Raw genomic sequence first — 22,329 nt, forward strand, 5'->3', positions numbered from 1 at the left:
TTCCAGGACCATTAAACTTTTGCGTATTATATTCGTGAATTATTATTATTTTTTTTCACAAAACAAGTGGCAAAACCTTTACCAAGTTTCAAACCATTCTAATAAAGTAAAAAAAAAACTACATTTTATTTTGGTCAAAAATGACTGAACAACACCAGAGGGTTAATATTATTGCTACTGTAATGTGTTTTTCATACTGGTAATCCGACAGGCTTCCTGAAAACAGCGTCGTCATGGTAACAGAGAGTGAGAGAGAATCTCAGCATAATGCTGCTCGAACCCGCAACACGGAGCCTGAACCAACTGAAGCAGGAGCCGATCCAGACAGCCCTGTCAAACACAGCGGTGAGGAAGTGATGTCAGGCACGACATCCTGATCATCTACAGCTGTTGAAGACAGCATGTTGTGTTTTCTGTTCTAGTATGTTGTGAAATGTAATTTGTTTCTGTGATGCGCAGCTGAATTTTCAGCATCGTTACTCCAGTCTTCCGTGTCACATGATCTTCAGAAATCAGTGTGCTCAGATATTATTAAGGGTTCTTATTATCAGTGTTATCATAATAAGTGTTTCTCTGAAAGTCCAACAAACAGTATTTATTTCAAATAGACATCTTTTGTAACATTTTAAATGTCTTTACTGTCACTTTTGATCAGTTTAATGCAACCTTGATGAATAAACGTGAAATGTTTTATTTTCTTTCTTTTTTTTTTATCAACCCCAAACTAGTGTATCATGGTTTCCACAAAAATGTTTGTCAGCACAACTGTTTTCAACACTGATAATAATCAGAAATGTTTCTTGAGCAGCAAATCAGTATATTATTATGATTTCTGAAGATCATGTGACACTGAAGACTGGAGTAATGATGCTGAAAATACAGCTGCACATCACAGAAATAAATTACAGTTTAACAGATATTCACATACAAAACCACTGTTTTAAATTATAATAATATTTCACTATTTTTACTGTATTTTTGATCAAATAAATGCAGCATTTGATCACAGGAATAAATTACATTTTAGCATACATTCAAATAGAAAACCACTGTTTTAAATTATAATAATATTCAGCTATTTTTACTGTTTTTTTTAACAAATAAATGCAGCATTTGGTCACAGGAATAAATTACATTTTAGTATACATTTACATAGACAACAGCTGTTTTAAATTATAATAATATTTCACTATTTTTACTGTATTTTTTATCAAATAAATGCAGCATTTGATCACAGGAATAAATTACATTTTAGTAAACATTCAAATAGAAAATGGCCGTTTTAAATTATAATAATATTTCACTATTTTTACTGTATTTTTTATCTAATAAATGCAGCCTTTGATCACAGGAATAAATTACATTTTAGCATACATTCAAATAGAAAACCGCTGTTTTAATTTATAATAATATTTCACAATTTTCACTGTATTTTTTTATCAAATAAATGCGGCCTTTGATCACAGGAATAAATTACATTTTAGCATACATTCAAATAGAAAACAGCTGTTTTAAATTATAATAATATTTCACTATTTTTACTGTATTTTTGATCAAAGAAACAGCCTTGTTGAGCACGAGAGACTGTCAAAACATTTAAAAATTGCAATTAATCCACATGCACACACACTATCCTGATCTACTGTAACTCTCCACGTGAGTTTTGTTAAACGGTTTCCTTTTACAAAAACACAGGTACGTGTTTGAGCAGACCGAGGCGTAAATGTCCGGAGCGCCGTCTTCAGTGGGAGTCGGGCTCTGATTCTAGCAGTTCATCAGGCAGTGTGAGAGCCAGCCGAGGGTCCTGGGGCAGCTGGAGCAGCGCTAGCAGTGTGGAGGGAGAGAAGGACCCCAACAGACATCCCTGCAGGAGTAAGAGATCACACGCTCCATTCACACTTAAGTGCTAAACTATCATGAATAATACTTTAAACGAAATTTGTTTTTGTTTTTTAGGAGACAACAACCAGTACCACCCGTATCCAAAAGACCGGGAATGTTACAGGAACTATTCCTACAAAACTCAAAGGTAAAAGAGCCGATTTTCTCATGTTTGTTGTTTTTTACTTGATTTAAGATTTCTGAAAGTTTTTAATGATCTATAAACGCATTTGTCCCCAGCATGAACAATCTGTGTGTCAGGGAAGCGTGCCAGGGCCCAGACGTGTGTCCTGCGCCGGCTCTCGATGTAGCCGCATGTGTGGACAAAAGCATCGGTGAGGGGCATGCTGGGTAGTGACTGTACTTGCATGTAATCTGGATGATGTAATCAGATTGCAAAATGAAGTACTTGTAAATAGATTACATTATAAAATGCTCATAACCAGATTACAGTTACTTTTTTGTGGATTACATGATTACATATGTGACCCTGGAGCACAAGAGCAGTCTTAAGTCTCTGGGGTATATTTGTAGCAATAGCCAAAAATACATTGTATGAGTCAAAATTATAGATTTTTCTCTTATGCCAAAAATCATTAGGATATTAAGTAAAGATCATGTTCCATGAAGATATTTTGTAAATTTCCTACTGTAAATATATCAAAACTTATGTTGAGTAGTAATATGCATTGCTAAGAACTTCATTTGAACAACTTTAAAGATTATTTTCTCAATATTTAGATTTTTTTTGCATCCCTCAGATTCCAGGTTTTCAAATAGTTTTATCTCAGACAAATATTGTCCTCCTAACAAACCATACATCAATGGAAAGCGTATTTATTCAGCTTTCAGATGATGCATAAATCTCAATTTCGAGAAATTGACCCTTATGTCTGGTTTTATGCTACAGGGTCACAAATACTTTCAATATTTTTTTTGCTGTGGTACTGAAATCGGTTATGAAAATCATTTGTCGTAATGTATAATAAAGAACTGATTTTATAGTTAAATCATGGCCATAAACTCTGATCCTTGTCTTTTATTCCCGCTGTAATTAAATTAAAAATGTCTTGGAAAATGATACTGATCAGCCATCTGACCATATTTTCTGATTCATATGATTTCCCCAAACACAGTCGGCTGTAATGTGATTGAAGAGACGTGGTCACCCGCCTCGGTTCCTCTGACCAATGAATTCAGGTACAACATGAGCGAATCCCTCCCGTTCGTCCCCCAGAGTCCCTCATCGGGATACCACAGGTATGTCTTTTAATTGTTTTGCACTTTATTTTTGACCACAGACTATCACATTAAAACTCTTTCCTCATTTTTGAAGCTTCCCCTGGAACAACACGAACAGCCAGCATGCGAGTCCTTATCCCTACAGAGATCAGACCAACTACATGCCGACAGGTGAGCAGCTGTCCGTCGCTGTGAGTGACATCCAGCACTGTAGCATGTGGCTTGGGAAAGATGAGTGACCGTTTTCTTCATTTGTTCCGTGAGGTAACGGCAATTACCAAAATGCATTCTCATGCCATGAAAGCCAAAGCGTGACGCACAGCCATCAGCCGGTCTGGGGTGAGAACACCACCCAAAACATCAACTCCACCTGGGACACCAGCAAGGTGAGATCTACAGCAGCGTTCGGTTTTGTCACAATGCTGGAATTTCTAACTTCCTTGAAAAATACTGATATTTACTGAGCAACACACTGCAAATGAATAAAGTAACTAATAGATATTACCACACTTGTTGATTGATTGCCTTAAGAATTGCAAACATATTTTGTGTATTACAAGTTTTTCTTAAATGTGATGTTTAACCCTCTGAATAATAGATTTTGAGTTAACACTTTACAAAAAGTTCCATTAACACTAACATGAACAATACATTCATTCCAGTGTTTAGGCATCTTTGTCAGTGTTAATGAAAATACAGTCGTTCATTTTAGTTCATGTTTATTCACAGTGCATTAACTAATGTTAACAAGCACAACTTTTGATTCTGATAATGCTTTAGTAAATGTTGAAATGAACATTAACTGAGATTAATAAATTATGTAGAAGTGTTGTTCGTTCTTCTAATTCATGTTATCTGAAGTAGTTAACTAATGAACCTTATTGTAAAGTGTTACCAATTTAAAAAAAAAAAATTTTTTTTTTTTTTTTTTAGTTTGATTAATGTTTTCTATTTAATATTTTGTATTTTTTAGGGAACTTCATAGTATTAAATAATATTTATGGAAAAGTTATGATCCATTTATTACCTGTTAACCACTTTTTGAGCATAAGCTGTCTTAAATTTTGAATGTTTTAAAGAAGACACTTGGCAGATTATTGATGAAGTGAAAAAAGTACAAAAGTTATAGAAGTCTGAGTTTATGAAAAATGCACAAAAAAAAATTATATATATATATATATATATAATAATTTTTTTTATTTTTTTATTTTTTTTATTTTTATGAAATATATTTTCCAAAAATTCTTTAAAACTGCAAGAAAACCAGCCATACATTTATACAAGTTGTGTTCCAAATTTAAGTTTGATATCTCAAAAAATGAGCTTTCAGTGAGATTTTGTTTGGGTGCAGTACCAAATGTTTCCACTAGATGAATGCATATTACTAACGATAATATATTTTTGATACATTTACGGTAGGAAATTTCCAAAATATCTTAAAAGGAACATGATACTTAATATCCTATTGATTTTTGGCATAAAAGAAAAATCTGTAATTTTGAGCCATACGATGTATTGTTGGCTATTGCTACAAATATACCCCAGCGACTCAAGACTGCTGATGTGCTCCAGGGTTACATATTTCATTAAGTATATTAATTATTTAAAAATTACAATACTTGTGATGTAATTTCTTCACTTGCAAGAGTTAAAACTTCAAGGTGTTTGTGCCGACAGGTTTGCGAAAGCTTCTCCTTACAAATGCAGAAATCATCAGTCCACAAAAAATGTTGGAAATTATGTTGAGCTCGCAGCACATGCATCTAAACCAGCAGATACCTGAACTATCAAGACCCTAAAAATAGTTTGCACTGGCATCTCGGTTTAAAAACCGTTTGGATATTCATATTCTGAGCTCCTCAGAAACACACTGTGTTTATTTTCCCGCCTGATAAAGTGTCATTCGTCTTCACTGAGAAGTAGATGCTTGGGATAATAAAGCAATCTTTTTTTTGTTTGTTTGTTTGTTTGTTTTTCCAGCCATACTTTTCAGGAACCAGAAGTCTGTCACCCATGTCCAGTCTGTTTGGCTCGATCTGGACTCCTCAAAGCGAGCCTCACCAGAGTCACTTCCGCTCGGAGCGGACCGTGCATGTCTCGCCCGTCGCACCCTTCAGCCGCGAACCGGGCGGCGCCTGCCAGAGAAAACAGTACTCCAGCTTCAATCCCTTTGGACCACACATGCATTTTGACATATGGAACTCCTCCTCAAACCGGAGCTCCAACTCCCAGCTCTCCAGCGATTCAGGCTACTGCGGGGAGATGTGAGGAAACCAGGAAGAAGAGAATGTGCTTTTATCTGTAACGGGGGAAAATGTGAATATTCTTCTTTCTTTTATGTTCGTTGTTGTGCTAAGTTTCTGGATTTTGTTGTATATTTTTCTAGACGTTTTGCAAGTTTGACCTTTGAAAATAAAAAAAAAAGTTTTGTACTTGATTTTGTGTTGTGAATTAATTGATTTGAATTTCTCCGACCACATTTGCCGCAGATTTGCTTTATACAACATTAGGAAGATCAGACCCTTTTGTTTCAGCACATGGTTCACAACTCCTTCTTCAAGCTCTTGTTTTGTTCAGGCTGGACTATTGCAATGCTCTCTCGGAAGTTCTTCCAGCCAGTTCTGTCAAACCTCTACAAATAATCCAGAATGTGGCAGCAAGATTAGTCTTTAACGAGTCGAAAAAAAAAGAGTCCATGTCACACCTCTGTCCAACAATAGATGCTCGCGTCAAATTCAAGGCATTGATGTTTGCCTTCAAAACCACCACTGGCTCTGAGACTGCAGCACTTTACCTAAATTCACTTTTCAGAATTATGTGCCCTCTAGAAGCTTGTGTTCTGCAGGTGAACGGTGCATTATAGTGTCGTCCCAAAGAGGTAGGAAATCACTTTCACAGACTTTTACATGAACTGTTCCCTCCTGATGGAATGACCTGCCCAACTCCGTCTGAGCATCTTCAAGAATCGGCTAAAAACACATCTCTTCCATCCTCATTTGACCCTCTAACTATAGCACTCTCTATTCTAATTCTATTCTTTAAAAAAACACTCAACCCTCTAACACTTGCACTCTATTCTATTTCTATTCTTACTACTACTACTTTAAAAAAGAGGACCTCTAACATTTGCATTCTATTCTAATTCTATTCTTTAAAAAAAAAAAAAACATGCGACCCTCTAACACTTGCACTCTATTCTATTTATATTCTTAATACTTTAAAAAAAGAGAGAACCTCTAAAATGTGCACTCTATTCTAATTCTACTCTTTAAAAACACTCGACCCTCTAACACACTCTATTTCTATTCTTACTACTACTTTAAAAAGAGAGAACCTCTAACATTTGCACTCTCTATTCTAATTCTATTCTTTAAAAAAACACTCGACCCTCTATCACTTGCACTCTATTCTGTTTCTATTCTTACTACTTTAAAAGAGAGAACCTCTAACATTTGCACTCTCTAATTCTATTCCTTAAAAACACTTGCCCCTTTAACACTTGCACTCTATTCTATTTCTATTCTTTCTAATTTAAACAAGAGAGAATCTCTAACATTTGCATTCTCTATTCTAATTCTGTTCTTTAAAATAAACACTTGACCCTCTAACACTCGCACTCTATTCTATTTCTATTCTTACTACTTTAAAAAAGAGAGAATCTCTAACATTTGCATTCTCTAGTCTAAATCTATTCTATCTTGTTTTCTAAATCTATTCTATCATTGTGTTGTGAGTTGATAAATACTTTGTCATTACCCGAGTAGCATGTTAGTAAAAGGAAAACATCAGACGATATGAACTAAACATTGCTGGCGACTTTTTGAACATAAATAAAATCATTTCAAAAATATGATGAAAATATTTAAAACAAAATGTTTCAATTTAAATTATCTAAAAACATATTTTTCTAAAGCAATGACATCTTCAAATTAATCTTTATTATTTTATTTAATTAATCCACTCCAAAAAAAAAAATCCCTCTATGAAAGTCCTTGTATTAGTTTTTGCCATTTCAAGTAAACTGAAAGATGGTTAAAACATTTGTGAGATTTAAGGCATAAAAGAACAATACACCACAGAACAATTACTGTAAGTGTCCATATAAAATTATGAAGTATTGGATATTTTCCGTCTGTAGATTAGTGTTTTGGCTGTCAATGGCTCGAATATATCCAGAACATCTTAAATAATGCAGTGTTTATTCATGTGCTGTGCAAAAAAAATTTTTGTAACACTGGTCACCCGAATGTGGCATTAAGATCTACAACAAGGAAAGCCTCACTGTGTCCGTTTACATGCAATACAACAAAGGAGTAAAAAAGGTAAGAAAGACATTTTTGGGATGTACGTAATGTCACATATTGTGTATTTTGTGCAAACAAGCAGCACTAGATCCCTGTGTATGACAATACGACGGTATAGAAGACAAAGAAGATTTACTTTCTGCAATTTATCTGTGGCATGAGTAGACTTGAAGAAACAAATAAAAAACCCTGGGCACTTTTTTTTTTTTTTCATTATGAATATGAACATAGAACATGACTTGTCAATAACAGAAAACCACTCTCACAGCACATGATCAATCATTAATGCATGTCTTCCGATAAACTCTTAACCAGGCGGTATGTTACATTGTATGTGTTACTGTGTTGCAAAATCACAATGATTTATGAAGTTTAATTCAACAGTGCAGTGGTATTACAAAAAGAAAATTTTAGTTACAATATGCACAGCCTATCAAGTGATGTTTCTTGCACATTATGGGTTAAAGTGATTACAAGACTTGATTGCATTATCTGAACATTGTACCAACCGCAGTTACTGTAGCTGTGCACATCACAGTCATTATCAGACAAGCACATATATTGTGGCATATTTCATAAATATTCCTGGTGATACTGGCGCAGCATAGTGACGTGTTTTGTTGTGCAGATATATAAATTCAGTAGTTTGTAATGGCATTCCTTGTGTTCTTACACACGCCGGTGCTTTGAAGAGTTCCCTTTTTAATCATATCTGACTCAATAATTTTTTCAACACAGTAGCAACATGAATGTTTCCACTTATGTGGAGCAGGTTTTGAGTCAAAAGAGACTAACTTAGTCTAGTTTCATTCTTAAAGGGACAGTTTCAACCAAGAATTGCATTTCTGTCCTTATTTTCTCACCCTCATGTTCTTCCAAAACACTCCGGCTTTATTCAGTGAAGCACAAAAGATCGGATTTCTTAAAAAATATCACAAGGTTTTTTTTTGTTTTTTGTTTTTTTATAAAAGTGAATGGGATTGATGCACATTGATTTGCGTACAAAATTAAAGCAATTTCGAAAAATTTAACTATATACTAAATATTCACATATTTCTATTGATTATCTTCCTCTTCTCTGAAACTCTAAAATGAAGTACAAAAATGGTTTTGGTGTCAATAGCAATATTTTTGATTTTAAGGTGCTGTATGTACTTTTTTTTTTTTGCACTAGAGCATAAAAACACCATAATACATGTGCAGACATTTAGAAAACACGCTGTTCACAAACTTGTTTCTCTGAAAAACAATGTTACAGCCAGTTATTCTGCTTTAATTTGTGCGTTCTGTGTCAGAATGTCTGTTTTTGTTTTGTTCTGTGTGACTCCGCCCACTGTCTGTTTACCCAATAGGATTTCCACACCCCGGGTTGCCAGGTGGTGTAAAACACAGCATACTGCAGCCATAAAAGCCAGCAAACAAGTCAGAGATCGCAGATTCTACTCGACCTAAAAAGCCTCAGCATCCATCTGAAAAGCTCTGTGACCAGAGGAATATTAAAACACGGATAAATCAAATCATCAGCTTACAGTATAAGGCTCGTCGCCTTCCATTATCAATCTGGCAACCCGTGTGAGCGTCGAGCCTAAGTAAGAGGGAACAGGAAAAACGACTCTTGAATATTTTGAACTTGAACTGCAGTACACATTTCAACCACTAGCTGTCAATATTATGCACTGCACCTTTAAGAATTAAAGCGGACAGGAAGCTTTTGGTCTGTTCCTCCCACAGTGGCTTGGAATATAGAACACGACTTGTTATGGTTTTTTTTGTTATGGTTACGAGTTGCTTTAATTGTACAGACAAGAACGTCTTGGATATTCTTCACAAAAAATCCCTTTTTACCATGTGTTCCACAGAAGAAAGAAATTCATACTGGTTTCAAACAACATGAGGCTAAATGACAGAATTGGTATTTCTGGGCGAACCATTGCTTTAAACTGCAGAACCGTGATCAGGATACAGAGTCTGTTCTTCTGTCCGAGGTGAGGGTGTCACGAATGAGCCCACGGGGACACAACTTCAATGCAATATGAGGGTCCCATTTGGCAGCTTTAAGGAAGAAGTGCTAGCATTTCTTTGTAGAGATGAGGGCACTTTTTTCTATATTTAAAATTAATTTGTTAATTGTAACCTAACCCTAACCCTAACCCTAGTCCGTCTGAGGTCAGAGCCAGTCCTTGCGGGCCGTACAGAGGATCTGCGGAGGTGTTGATGTAGGACAGGAAGGATCCACTGCTGTCAAACACCTGGAGTCCCACAGACGGATGATAATGAGACGTTTAATATTTTACGTGTACTGCATGCGATCACACTGTTAAACATATTAGTTTGGTAGCATTAACTAGTGATGGCCGCTTTCAAAACACTGGTTTGTGAAGCTTCTGGGTCAGAGCATGTATCACATGATTTTAAAACGGTTTTCAGTGAACCACAGACCGATTTCAGTGTTTGCAAACAGCGATGATGTTTTTTGTGGGCGGAGCCTATCTGGTGGCAGAAAACGACAGTTCTATGTAAACCATGGATTAAAAGAATAAAAAAGGTAATTTTGAGTTTAGAATCATGAGTTTATAGCCAACACTTCTGGCTTTTTTTTCCTCAGAATTGACAAACGTGCAATTGTTTAAATTGAGTTTTAAAGTCCGAACAAGGAGATATAAACTTGCATATGCAAAAAAAAGCCAGAATTGTGAGATAAAACAGGTAAATGTTATGTAAAATGTTCTAGGTTTAGAGAGTATTTCATGCTGTAACTGTAATACAATATGTCCTCTATGAACTGCATATGTGAATATTTTGTAGAGCTATTGTTTAAATCAAATTTATGCTTTAAAAGTAGGTTAATCATAGCAGGTTTCACTCATAGTCTGTCTGTTTCAACATCTGCGTTTAGCTTTAAACGGTATCTTTGACGATGAATATTTTATAAAAACGATTTGCATTCAGATTCAGACATCCGAAGGCACAGCAATACATTTTTTCACTAATTCCATGGATTTTACCCGTTCCCCTCCACTTGTTCCCAGTGCTTTTCTGCCATCGCAATTATAAATCTGTATACATTTTTAATGAGACATTTGTGTAATCAAAAGAAAGAGTAGTTAATAATCTCTCATTGGCCGGTTTAGACAAGCGCTCCGTAAAGCAAACTAAACGAGCCCTGCAAATTCATAAAAGAACACATATTATACAGACACTTCAAATTTGTTAATTGCATTTAATATATAATGATTTCAGTAAAATATTTGCAATGGTTTTGTAAAAGCTTGTTTTGGGAGTTTTTGTTGCGTTTCGAGCACTTTGGTTCAATTGAGTCAAAGCTTCATTTCTCTCCTCACTAGAAACATCTGCAGTATCAGTGTAAGCCTGTATTACCTGTATCCGGCTGTTCCCCCAGTCAGCTACTATAATATTGCCGTTGGCATCCACTGCCACACCTGTCGGTGCATTAAACTGCCCATTTCCTTCGCCATTTGACCCAAACTTTAGTAGGAACTCGCCCTCTGGACTGAACACCTGCAGCAATAATGACATAATCCTCATTAACACAGTATTCGTTAAAATGACTGATGCTTCTGATGAACTTTGAACAGGAACGAGCAAACTGTCGTTCAACAAGAAACCAAAACTAACATAATTTTCCAGGAATATGACATGTAGGCAATATATTAGAACAGGTATTTTACCTTTACAGAATGATTATGAAAATCGGTCACAATGATTTCATTATTTTGATTCACTGCAGCAAAGTGTGGACCTGTGAAAAGAAAAAGAGTTGCACTTTAGTTTACGTACAAGTTCTCACTATTAACTAACTAAGAGTTTACTCCTAATGTGCTGCTTATTAAGAGTTAGTACGGTAGTTGTTAAGTTTGGGTATGAGGTAGGATTAAATATGCTCATGCAGAATAAAACATTAATATGTGCTTTATAAGTACTGATAAACAGACAGTGTGCTAGTCATATGCATGCTAATGAGTGACTAGTTAATAGTGAGAACTGTTCCCTTAACTAAAGTGTTACCAGACAGAATATCTAGATAGTCAGCTTGCTAATTATTCTAGGTTTTTGTTCATATAAATGCTATTTTGCCTGTTTAAAATACATTCGACATGCATCATTTGTTTTTATTATATACGTAAATATGCATAACTGTAAGAAAGCGATATAGATGTTGTAGGAAAAAACTAAATCGTAAGTTCTACATGCATGTGAGGTCTGCATTGGTGCATGGTGTGTGTAGACCAGGTAAGTACCTGCAAACTTTTTGTCACTGTTTCCTCGGCTGCCAAACTTGGATACAAGCTTTCCATTGAGCTGGAAAATGAAGACGCAGCAAGATTTATTGTCCACCACAATGATGTGGCCATTTCTGTCCACCGATACACCCTTAGGACCCATGAGCTTCCCTGAGCCAATTTTAGTCTGAAAAAACACAGAGAGGACAGAAAAAAAGGCTGCCAAACTTCAGTTTAATTTATAAAGCATGACAAGGGCACAGGTTTTGGTGCTAAGTATTTGGTAAAAATCAATATGCCATGAATTCCGAGAGCCGTTCAAGTTTTTTTTTTTTGCACATACCTTAAACTTGCCATCGCTGGAGAAAATGCTGACCCATCTGTTGTCATAGTCAGCGATGATGATGTCACCGCTGGGGTGCAGAGCCACACCGGTCGGCCGCTGAAGCTGTCCTGGAGATCGGCCCCTCGCTCCAAAACGACTCTTGAACTGTCCATCATTTGAAAATATCTACAAATAAAACCATTTTAATCTTTTTTAAAAAAGACACTGCTTTTCATGAAAATGTTTCATCTGAATGAAAGCATCCCACAGAGCGGAGTGGATTTATAATGTATATTATAATGGATTAATAATCAGACAGCTGGAGAATGTCATACCTGAACACACTGATTGTTGCTGTCTGCTATTAGCACCTTGCCAACGGAAGAAGCAGCAACTCCCTGCAGGTTGGTGAACTCACCCTTATTTCTGCCTTTAGTTCCTTCGGGATGAAAAATCCACATATTGTACATTTTATATATATACATAATAATAAAGGTAGTAGATATATGCATTTATGTTTATATATTAATATATGAGTGTATATACTGTGCACACACACACACATTTATGACCCTGTACCACAAAACCAGTCATAAGGGTACATTTTTCGAAATTGAGAGTTATGCATTATCTGAAAGCTGAATAAATAATCTCTCCATTGATGTATGGTTTGTTATGAAAGGACAATATTTGGCGAGATACAACTATTTGAAAATCTGGAATCTGAGGGTGCAAAAAAATCTAAATATTGAGAAAATCATCTTTAAAGTTGTTCAAATGAAGTTCTTAGCAATGCATGTTACTAATCAAAAATTAAGTTTTAATATATTTACAGAAGGAAATGTACAAAATATCTTCAAGGACCATGATCTTTACTTAATATCCTAATGATTTTTGGCATAAAAGAAAAATCTATAATTTTGACCCATACAATGTATTTTTGGCTATTGCTACAAATTCACCCCAGAGACTTGTTTTGTGGTCCAGGGTCACAATATATGGTGTATTGTTTTTTGGTTATTTTTTTAATGTTATTTACTGTTAATTCTATTCTATTTTTCTAATTCGAACAGTACACTTTTTTCTATAGCAGACTTCAGATTGAATATTATCCTTCATATTTAACATTCTTGTGATGTCTAAATTCATTCATGCTTTCTTTTCACAGATTAGTATAGATTTATAATATCTATACTAATTTATAATAGATGATAAAATTATATCATTCATAAATATTATTTGTCTGACAAAGTCCTTGTTTGGGTCGAAACATTGCAATATGTTAAAGTTTTATGGGAGCAGATAAAACAGTGTTTTTCAGTTTTTTTTTTCTTTTTTCTAAGACGCTGAACAATTTTTTTAAAAAAAGGTAATTGCAACTTTTTCTCTCACAACTCGCAGTTCTGGCTTTTTTCTCATAAATGCAAGCTTATCTCTCTCACTTCTGACTTTTCTCAGAACTAGGAGATATAAACTCACAATTACGAGTTATAAAGTGCAATTATAAGGAAAAGAAGATTATTTTATGAACTTGCAATTCTGAACTCAGAATTTAAGTTTATAGAGTAAGATAAGAGCGAATTTATTTCATGCAATGGTGAGAAAAAACATCAGACTTGCGAGATGAAAAGTAGCACCTTTTTGATTATTATTCATTGGTGGAAACAGGCTTCCATTGGATGCAGACACAGAAAATGGCCCTGTAAAAGAGATTCATGTTCATCATACCGATTCGAAACATGAGGTCGTCTTCAACGGGGTTTTCTTTCCGTTTGCCCGTGCTGTACGTGCTGGCGGGCCGCTTGACGGCGCACTGTTCCGCATGACAGCTTCCTGGAGATTTGAGCCGGTTCTTGCTGAAGTCTGCAGTCAGGGAGATGTCTGTGAGTTTGCAGGCACGTATGCTGAAGGGGCTGCCTCTGATATGCTGCTCGTAGAGCTTTATGGAGAGCGTGAAGCGGCCCTCACACGGGACCCTGTACACACACTCATAAGTGCCGTTTTTATGATCCGTGACTTCACCTTCTCCCACTACGGTGCCATCAGAGGCAGAAAGATCAGCTACGAGCAGAGCATTTCCAGTCCGGCACAGTCCCCCGTCTCTGTCTTTGGTTGTTATGGTCACAGAAGTAGGTTGCCCCACGATGCAATGCCTCAGGCCTTCCCCGGTGGCAACGGTTTCTGCAGCCACAGCGCTGGTGGTTATTAAAGCGCCGAGGTTGTGGATGCATTTCCGAAGACCATCGGTTTCCACCAAGAAGTCCAGCTGGCTGTTCTCCTCCGGCCAGAGTGGGAGCTCCTGATTGGCCAGCTCATCAAGACGCGTGCTCATCTGCTTCCTGACCAATAGGACTTCAGCTTCCGAGCCGTGATTAAGAGCCTGCTCTGTGAAGCTGCAGCTGCTGCGAATGCCCTCCTGCCCCTGCAGCAGCGACTCCAGCTGCGCCTGCAGCACCTGCAACGACACACAAGTGATGTCATGCCAACTTTGATACTTTGTTTCCATTCCAAACTCCACTGACTGTGAATTATTAGGCATAACTAATACAAAACTTGATTTGTTCATTAAAAAGTAATTTAAATGTTATGCTGACAAGATCATTTGTAGAAAATGTATGTGCAAATATTATATATCCTAGTAATTATTTATACAAAGTATGGAGCATAAATCTAAAATATAATATTATAATAAATATGTTTGATATTTACTATATAATAATGCACAATTTGAATACATTATATATTATAAAATAGTTTATATAAATTATTTATAAAAATATACACAGTATATTTATATATTAGGATGATTTCTGAAGATAATGTGACACTGGAGACTGGAGTAATGATACTGAAAATACAGCCGTTCCCAAAAGCATCAAAATTGCAATGATTAAAAAAAATAAAAAAAAAACCTTTTGCGAACTAGTCCTAGGTTTTTCACCCAATCGGAACCAAACCAGAGCAGAAAAATTTTATAGAGAGTGAATATCAGTAATTATCAAAACTAACCTTGAGTTTTCGACTCACCATCACAAAGGGATGCCAATACGTTCAAAAGGGGCGGGGCCACTTTTCCTAAAACGGCTATAACTTCTCGACGGAGTGAGATATTTACAGAAAACTCAATATACACATGCAAGATCTTAATCTGAAGTCACATGAGAAAAACTGCAGAGTCTGGCCACTGTGTGGTGCTATAATAGGACAAAAACGTATAAAAAGCTATAACTACAGATCCATTAGTCTGACTGACTTGAAAATTCACATGCAGTGTCTTTGTCCAAAGCATCACGGCTGTTTATGAGCATGTTCGTGTATCTCCAAAAACACAAGGTTTGAGCACTTTTTAGATGAGGTAAATGGAGGCTGAATGGGAATGAAACTCGTGGGCCTGTTTGACTCTAGGCCCTAGAGGTCTGTGAGAAATCTGAAAGAAATCGGCCACTGGGGGGTGATATTTTTCAAGCATGTAAACGATTGTATATTGCGTGACATTTCACACAAACAACGCACGAACGGTATTTGTTGGATATGATAGTTATGATCGTTTTTGGCTATTTTGCCTCTAGAATATGTTTGGTATATTAATTATGTTGTTATTTGCCTCTAGAACCACTGTCGTATATTAAATCAGTTGAGTGTTTTTTTTTAATTAGCACAACAAACCTTGAATTTTTCGACTCACCATCACAAAGGGATGCCAATACGTTCAAAAGGGGCGGGGCCACTTTTCCCTAAAACGGCTATAACTTCTCGACAGAGTGAGATTTTTACAGAAAACTCAATACACACATGTAGAATCTCAATCTGAAGTCACATAGAAAAACTGCAGAGTCTGGCCACTGTGTGGTGCTATAATAGGACAAAAACGTATAAAAAGCTATAACTACAGATCCATTAGTCTGACTGACTTGAAAATTCACATGCAGTGTCTTTGTCCAAAGCATCACGGCTGTTTATGAGCATGTTCGTGTATCTCCAAAAACACAAGTGTTTGAGCACTTATTAGATGAGGTAAATGGAGGCTGAATGGGAATGAAACTCGTGGGCCTGTTTGACTCTAGGCCCTAGAGGGTCTGTGAGAAATCTGAAAGAAATCGGCCACTGGGGGGTGATATTTTTCAAGCATGTAAACAATTGTATATTGCGTGACATTTCACACAAACAACGTATTCATATCATATGACAGATCTCCTCATTCTGAACAACTTTGCCTCTAGAACCACTGCTGTCAGTCAAATCGTTCATTAATTATTCCAGATTATCGGGAAACAAAACTACTTTTGCGAACTAGTCCTAGGTTTTTTGCTTAACATGAAGAAAACCAATTCTCTGGAGATCAATAAGTAAAGAAAAGGATAAACTTTACTCTTTGGTTAGATACAGTATAATAGGGACGTTTAGAAAAGGGGCCTGGCCAAATATGCCTAAAATCTATAAATCCTAAACTAAAACTCAAACTGGGTGAGCACATGCAGCATAATTACATTTCTAATAATACTTTAAACATAGAATCAATTGTTTTAAAAGCTACAAGTGAATTCTGGCATTGCAACCTTATAATGTACAGCAGGAAAAACAAATAGCGCCTGTTCATTCTGAGATTTGCTGTAGATTACATTTAACAGTGTTATTAAATTATTTGTGTTTTATACAGCAAGGGTAACGTCAATGGAAAAATAGAGGAAATAAGCATGTACAGAATACAGATAACTAAAAAAAGAACATTATGGTAATGATTTATTATGCATCCCAACACAAGAAATCAGGTTACGGATTACACATTTGGAAAAGTTTACATAGTAAAAAGCAAAGCAAAATAGCTACATTTTAGGGACCCCTTAAAAAAGGCTTGGTTGTATTTTTGCCAGTGTAGTTCTGTAAATATCTATTGTTATCTCATCTGCTGAGTTTTTAAGAGCACAGTACTCAGATGTTTCCAGAACAGGTACAGCCCTAGCAGTAAATATTTCTTTAGGCCTTTAAAATCTGTCTGTTTTAATGCACACAGTGCAGAAAGCCGAGCAGAAGAACAGTCCAGATGTCCTCAGCGCTGAGCAGAGCAGAATCATGCATCTGTGGGTTGATACACACAAAGCGCTCTGTGAAAGTCAGACTCTAAATACAGGCCTCTGGACAATATCTATGTGTCAGACTGGAAAAGATGCTCTGGTGTGGCATATGAAAGCTCATAAAGAGAAAATTGATGGGCTTGTCTGCAGTTTATATGCCATATAAACTAATTTTAGATTGAAACATAAATCTCTTACATATTGGGAAACCTATTCAAGTCTACAATTTAGCAAAGCAACATACTCTGGTTGTGGATAGATGGCTACCGATTATAACAACCTACTTTCACATTAAAGGGATAGTTCACCAAAAAAAATGAAAACTCTATCATCATTTACTCATCAAGTTGCTCCAAACCTGTAAGAGTTTCTGTCTTCTGTTGTTGAACAAAAAATAAGATATTTGGGGGGAAATCCTATAGAAGTCAATGGTTATAACATTCTTCAAAAATATACAGTATTTTGCACATCCGAATTTATATAAATGTTCAAAATAAACAAAAAATATAGCCATCATTCTTCAAAATCTCTTCTTTTGTATTCAAAATCTCAACCACCATTCACTGCAAGTTCACTTCAGAAGGCATTTATTAACCCCCGGAGCCATGTGGAGCACTTTTTATGATGGATGGATGCACTTTTTGGGCTTCAAAATCTCGACCCACATTCACTGCAATTATAAAGCTTGGAAGAGCCAGGACATTTTTTAATATAACTCCGATTGTATTTGCCTGAAAGAAGAAAGTCATATACACCTAGGATGGATTGAGGGTGAGTAAATCATGGGGTAATTTTCACTTTTGGGTGAACTGAGCTGCAAATAGCTTGTTCTGTACTTCTGTAACTTTCTGACATGAGACAGATGGATGCACTTTAACACATGAACACACAACACTCACATTTACACATCAGCAGCACCTATTAAGCATTTATAAACCTGACGCACCCATCTGAGATGAGGAAATAGAGAGAAAGCATGGACATTACTGATAACATCAGAAAAGAGTAAATTATGAGAGCATCTGTCAGACCTTCTGATGTTCCTGACTGCGTGGAGAACAAGATGCTACTGTATACTGTACATGTCATACAAAAGTACAAAAATCAGCTGAAAAAATGGCTAGAGAGACACCGGGACCATATCACCATAGCAACACTGAGAGACGGAAGGAGGCTGTGAATATCTGAACCAGAGCATAAGGGGGTATATTTACACAGGACAAGTTCTTAAAGAGACAGTTCACCCAAAAGTGAAAATTCAGTCATCATTAATTCACCCAAAAGTTGTTCAAAACCAGTTTCTATCTTCTCCTGATCACTAAAGAAGATATTTTACCAGTACCCACTGACTTTCATACTATCCAGTGGCTACTGTTCATTTACCAACATTCTACAAAACATCTTCTTTTGTGTTCAACACAGGTTTGGAACAACTTGAGAGTGAGTAAATCATGACAGATTTTTTATTTTTTGGGTGAACTGTCAGTTTAAGTTAAAATCAGCTAGATGCAATGCAAGTGATGTGAATAAAGTCTAGTACACAACTGCTAATAGTGTACTACTCTAATATCCTTGTATATGTAAATAAGTTCATCCTGCTCGCAGATTGATCTGATTTGTCCATTGTTTTGAAATCGACATTGGTTTGATGCACTTTGTCTACTATTTTTTTAATTTGACATGAAAACAAAGGGCAGAGCTCATGGCGGAAGATGCTGAAAAAACAATAAGACATGGGGCATTGGGCAAAGATGTCTATCTTTCGCATACATTTACCAACAATTCAAAAATAGCACCGATGGAAAAAGGCTGAAAGGAAAGGTGTAACAAAAAAAAAATGAAATACAATAAACCTTACTAGATAAACTATTTCATTAAATAGCAAATTAATTCATAGGTGTACCATTTCTTGATTGATAAAATCAAAATATTAAGGCATTTTCACAAACGAGTGAGTATGTAACTTACCTATATTTTACATTTTTTCATGGGTTCACACAACAACTGCATATTATTTTTGGTAAATAAATAAATAGCAACAACAGCAAAAAACTACAAATTTAACATGGAGAGGAGCTCTCGCATAATTGTAGAAAAATGCTTTATTTAGAGGCCAAAAAAGTGCTAAATATGTGCATACACATCATCATCAGTGTCATAACAAATAATAAACATCTGATTCTATGTGTGTGAGCTCCGCTCCTTGCTAAACTTGGTAGATAAATAAATAAATGCTTGTTTCTCTATCACGTATGATTATTTTGTACTATCATCACTTGCTAGAGCTCCCTTTCAAGGCAACAATGTTGTGGACTCTCATTTAACCTTTATACCACAAGGAACTTCTTGCCATATATATTAGCTTGATATAGTTTTGATCACAGTGTCTAATACTCCTATTTTAACCATTAAAGTGTCTATGTTTATCAGTCATTACCATACATTACAAATACTCACTAAAACAAACTCATTTCCTATATTCCTAAAGCCCTTTCATTTTCTGCATGCCATCCTGGCTTGAGTCTGTTTTATATATATATATATATATATATATATATATATATATATATATATATATATATATATATATATATATATATATAATATATATAAGCAAGCCTGGTGCACAATTTCTTTATCACATCAAAGAGTGAATGATGAAGACATCTGATTTTACTATTAGGCTAATAATCCTACAATAAACAGATCATTCTTAAATGTCAAAAAGACTAACATTACAGCACCAGAAGTCCCAATATAATGCAATTAGTCTTTAAGTCAGCCATTAAGATGTATCAAGAATGGATTATTTTAAATATATATCATCCATCGAGATGTGTGAACATTTTAGCAATGATAATGCATGGCTTGCATCCTACATTCTAGTCAACATAACACTGTAAAAACATCAAGTATTACTATCCACAGTGAGAGAATCAATGGAGCATCAGTGGTGTATATCAGAAAGAAACCTACCATCACCCAGCTGTTCTCGAGGCACCGTCCCACAACGCTGCGTTTCACGTCTGCACTGAACATACAGAGCTCATTTCACAGCAGCACAGGAGGAAGGGGACTACTGCTCTCGTTCTCGCTCTCTCTGGATCTTTAAACGTCTACGTCATTCATAAACTCACCATGTAAACATTCACTTTCCCTCCCTCTCTCAACTCTCGCTCTATAAATGCTAACTCACTGCACTACTCTCTGCAAAGCATTGTGGGATTGTGATGTAATTCAGAGACTTAGAGGAGATGAAGGTGCAGATGCCGGGTCCCGTTCTCAGCCAACAGAGCATTAGGAGATTAGACCGAACAATGATCCAGAAGCATAACAGTGAGTGTGAGAGAGAGAGAGAGAGAGAGAGAGAGAGAACAGGAGAAAGCACAAGCCAGTGAGATGCAAGACTCACAGCAAGGGAGAGGGATGCATTCATAGACAAACTAAACTAGAATAAACACACACACACAGACAGATTTGGTTGATAACTGACAAATGTTATCAAAACCTGATTAAACCTTTGATGTTGTTCAGTCCTTTTTCACCAGAATAACAACCATTTATTGTTCATCAGGCCATAACATTTATTTTCAATTATAATTATATATCAGTGATTATCTCGACTTATTAATAATGCTCTTAATGCAACAGCGGAATCCTAGAAGATCCTAGCATTTCTTTCTAAAGCAGATGATTATTTTGGTGAACGAGCGTTTTTTGCCAGTGTTTTAGTATATAGTGTATTTTTATTTGCTGCAACGTCACTATTTTTTTTTTCTAGCCAATGAGGTTTTTTCACCAGATAATATTTTTTGAAGTACAAATACTCCATGCAATCTTTCTAATAATATGGCACAAAAACTATATGTACGGTATACCAATAGTTTTATTTATTTATTTATTTTAATTTTAGATGAAGCAGCTTTATTTGTTTGTTTTTATTTTTGGTTTTGTAGCGTAAGACTTCTTGGGCTTTTAATGCTACTTTTTTGTTTTATTTATTTATTTAATTAGAATAAAATATCATTTAAAGTTGTACTTTGTGTGCACAAAGTACCTGAAAAACAAAAAAAAAATCAAAACTCAATTTTCAAGTGCAGTGATTCACTGCAATGCACCGAAAACATAAAACTCCACCAGTAAAGTGCTACTATTTAGTTACTGTGTACTATTAACAGTAAAGTACCAAACAGTTTAACTGTAATATTCACTAACAACACACTGAACTGAACAGGGCTGCGTCGTTAAATAGATCGTAGACATTAGTGATGCACTGTAATTTTGGCCATCACAAATTTTCGGCTGAAACAGCAATTTTTTTGGTTTAGGCCAAAATAGTTTTTGGGAACTGAAACAAAAAGAGAAGAGCATTATTCTACATATATGCACATATTACTTATTTATTTAGTGTACATTTAAATAAATCTGTTATTAAAAATGTTTTTTTACTATTATTATTATTACTGCAACTGTTTAAATGTTTTATTGTATAACAACAAATTGAAGTAGAAACATGATTCTATTATTTAAAAAGTTGATATAAAACTGCTTTATGTGCAACTCACTGTGTTTTGAGTGTTGATTATTACATAATTTTTTTTGGGTTAAATGAAAACTTCAGTTTTGGTGAATCACTAGTAAATATATTAATTTCTAATTGATGTGTCTGCAGCTTTTATGAGCTCTTATTAATTGAAAGAATACATGCAATATTTGTACTTATAAAATCAATTTATCAAACGGCATGAATATCTACTCAAACAAGTACATCAGTTAAGAAAAAGGTGAAAAGGACGTGTGACCTTTGCCATACATTCAATCTCATCAGGGCCTTAACACACACACACACACACACACACACACACACACACACACACACACACACACACACACACACACACACACACACACACATACACAAACACCCACACACATAAACACACACAGCCAGGGCACATGTGACATCCAACACTACACACCGTGATAAAGGAGGAAGAGATGAATCTGTGCAGGAACATCTGTTCTGTTTTTGCATGCGTGATAGTTTGTAGCAGACTTATAATAACTTAAATGAGTACTTTTATGGTCCTTTTTTTTGGGCCTAGGATTATAAATCACCAACCACTTTAGTTGTTTGGAAAAGAACGGCAAGGACATTTTACCAAATTTCTCCTTTCATGTTCAACCAAAAAATTAAAAATTAAAAATAATCACACAGGTTGTGAACAGCAAAAAATTCTGGGTTAATGATTCCTTTCAGTGTA

The 22,329-nt window shown here is 35.6% G+C and overlaps 2 protein-coding genes across 6 annotated transcripts in view; one reads left to right on the forward strand and one right to left on the reverse strand.

The window, feature by feature from the left end:
• The window catches only part of LOC109085868 (transmembrane protein 131-like), a 47,985-nt gene extending 42,425 nt beyond the window's left edge, over window positions 1-5,560 (forward strand). For all 5 annotated transcript variants that reach the window (XM_042718239.1, XM_042718309.1, XM_042718105.1 and 2 more), the window contains 8 exons: window positions 212-345; window positions 1,696-1,872; window positions 1,957-2,029; window positions 2,122-2,216; window positions 3,012-3,141; window positions 3,218-3,294; window positions 3,388-3,509; window positions 5,104-5,560. In XM_042718239.1, coding sequence (XP_042574173.1) covers window positions 212-345; window positions 1,696-1,872; window positions 1,957-2,029; window positions 2,122-2,216; window positions 3,012-3,141; window positions 3,218-3,294; window positions 3,388-3,509; window positions 5,104-5,391 — 1,096 coding nt within the window. In that variant the 3' untranslated portion in view covers window positions 5,392-5,560. The remainder of the gene's footprint in view (window positions 1-211; window positions 346-1,695; window positions 1,873-1,956; window positions 2,030-2,121; window positions 2,217-3,011; window positions 3,142-3,217; window positions 3,295-3,387; window positions 3,510-5,103) is intronic.
• A 3,802-nt stretch (window positions 5,561-9,362) lies between these two features.
• On the reverse strand, window positions 9,363-14,644 carry LOC109085875 (tripartite motif-containing protein 2-like). Its single transcript, XM_042766127.1, has 8 exons — window positions 13,722-14,644; window positions 12,329-12,432; window positions 12,012-12,179; window positions 11,687-11,855; window positions 11,117-11,187; window positions 10,806-10,946; window positions 9,579-9,676; window positions 9,363-9,447 (listed from the first exon to the last, which is right to left on the reverse strand). Exons 1-8 carry the CDS (start codon window positions 14,557-14,559, stop codon window positions 9,363-9,365), a joined length of 1,674 nt encoding a protein of 557 aa, XP_042622061.1. The 5' UTR covers window positions 14,560-14,644.
• Between the last annotated feature and the right edge of the window lie 7,685 nt (window positions 14,645-22,329).

The sequence above is a fragment of the Cyprinus carpio genome, chromosome A1, assembly GCF_018340385.1.
Source record: "Cyprinus carpio isolate SPL01 chromosome A1, ASM1834038v1, whole genome shotgun sequence".
Lineage (NCBI taxonomy): Eukaryota > Metazoa > Chordata > Actinopteri > Cypriniformes > Cyprinidae > Cyprinus > Cyprinus carpio.

Coding starts and splice junctions, on each gene's coding strand:
- LOC109085875 (XM_042766127.1), bottom strand. CDS start 14,559: ATGAACAAATCAAGTTTTGTATTAGTTATGCCTAATAATTCACAGTCA. Junction 10,947..11,116: donor TTCATAATCATTCTGTAAAG/GTAAAATACCTG, acceptor TTATTGCTGCAG/GTGTTCAGTCCAGAGGGCGA. Junction 9,448..9,578: donor CTGACCTCAGACGGACTAGG/GTTAGGGTTAGG, acceptor ATTGCATTGAAG/TTGTGTCCCCGTGGGCTCAT.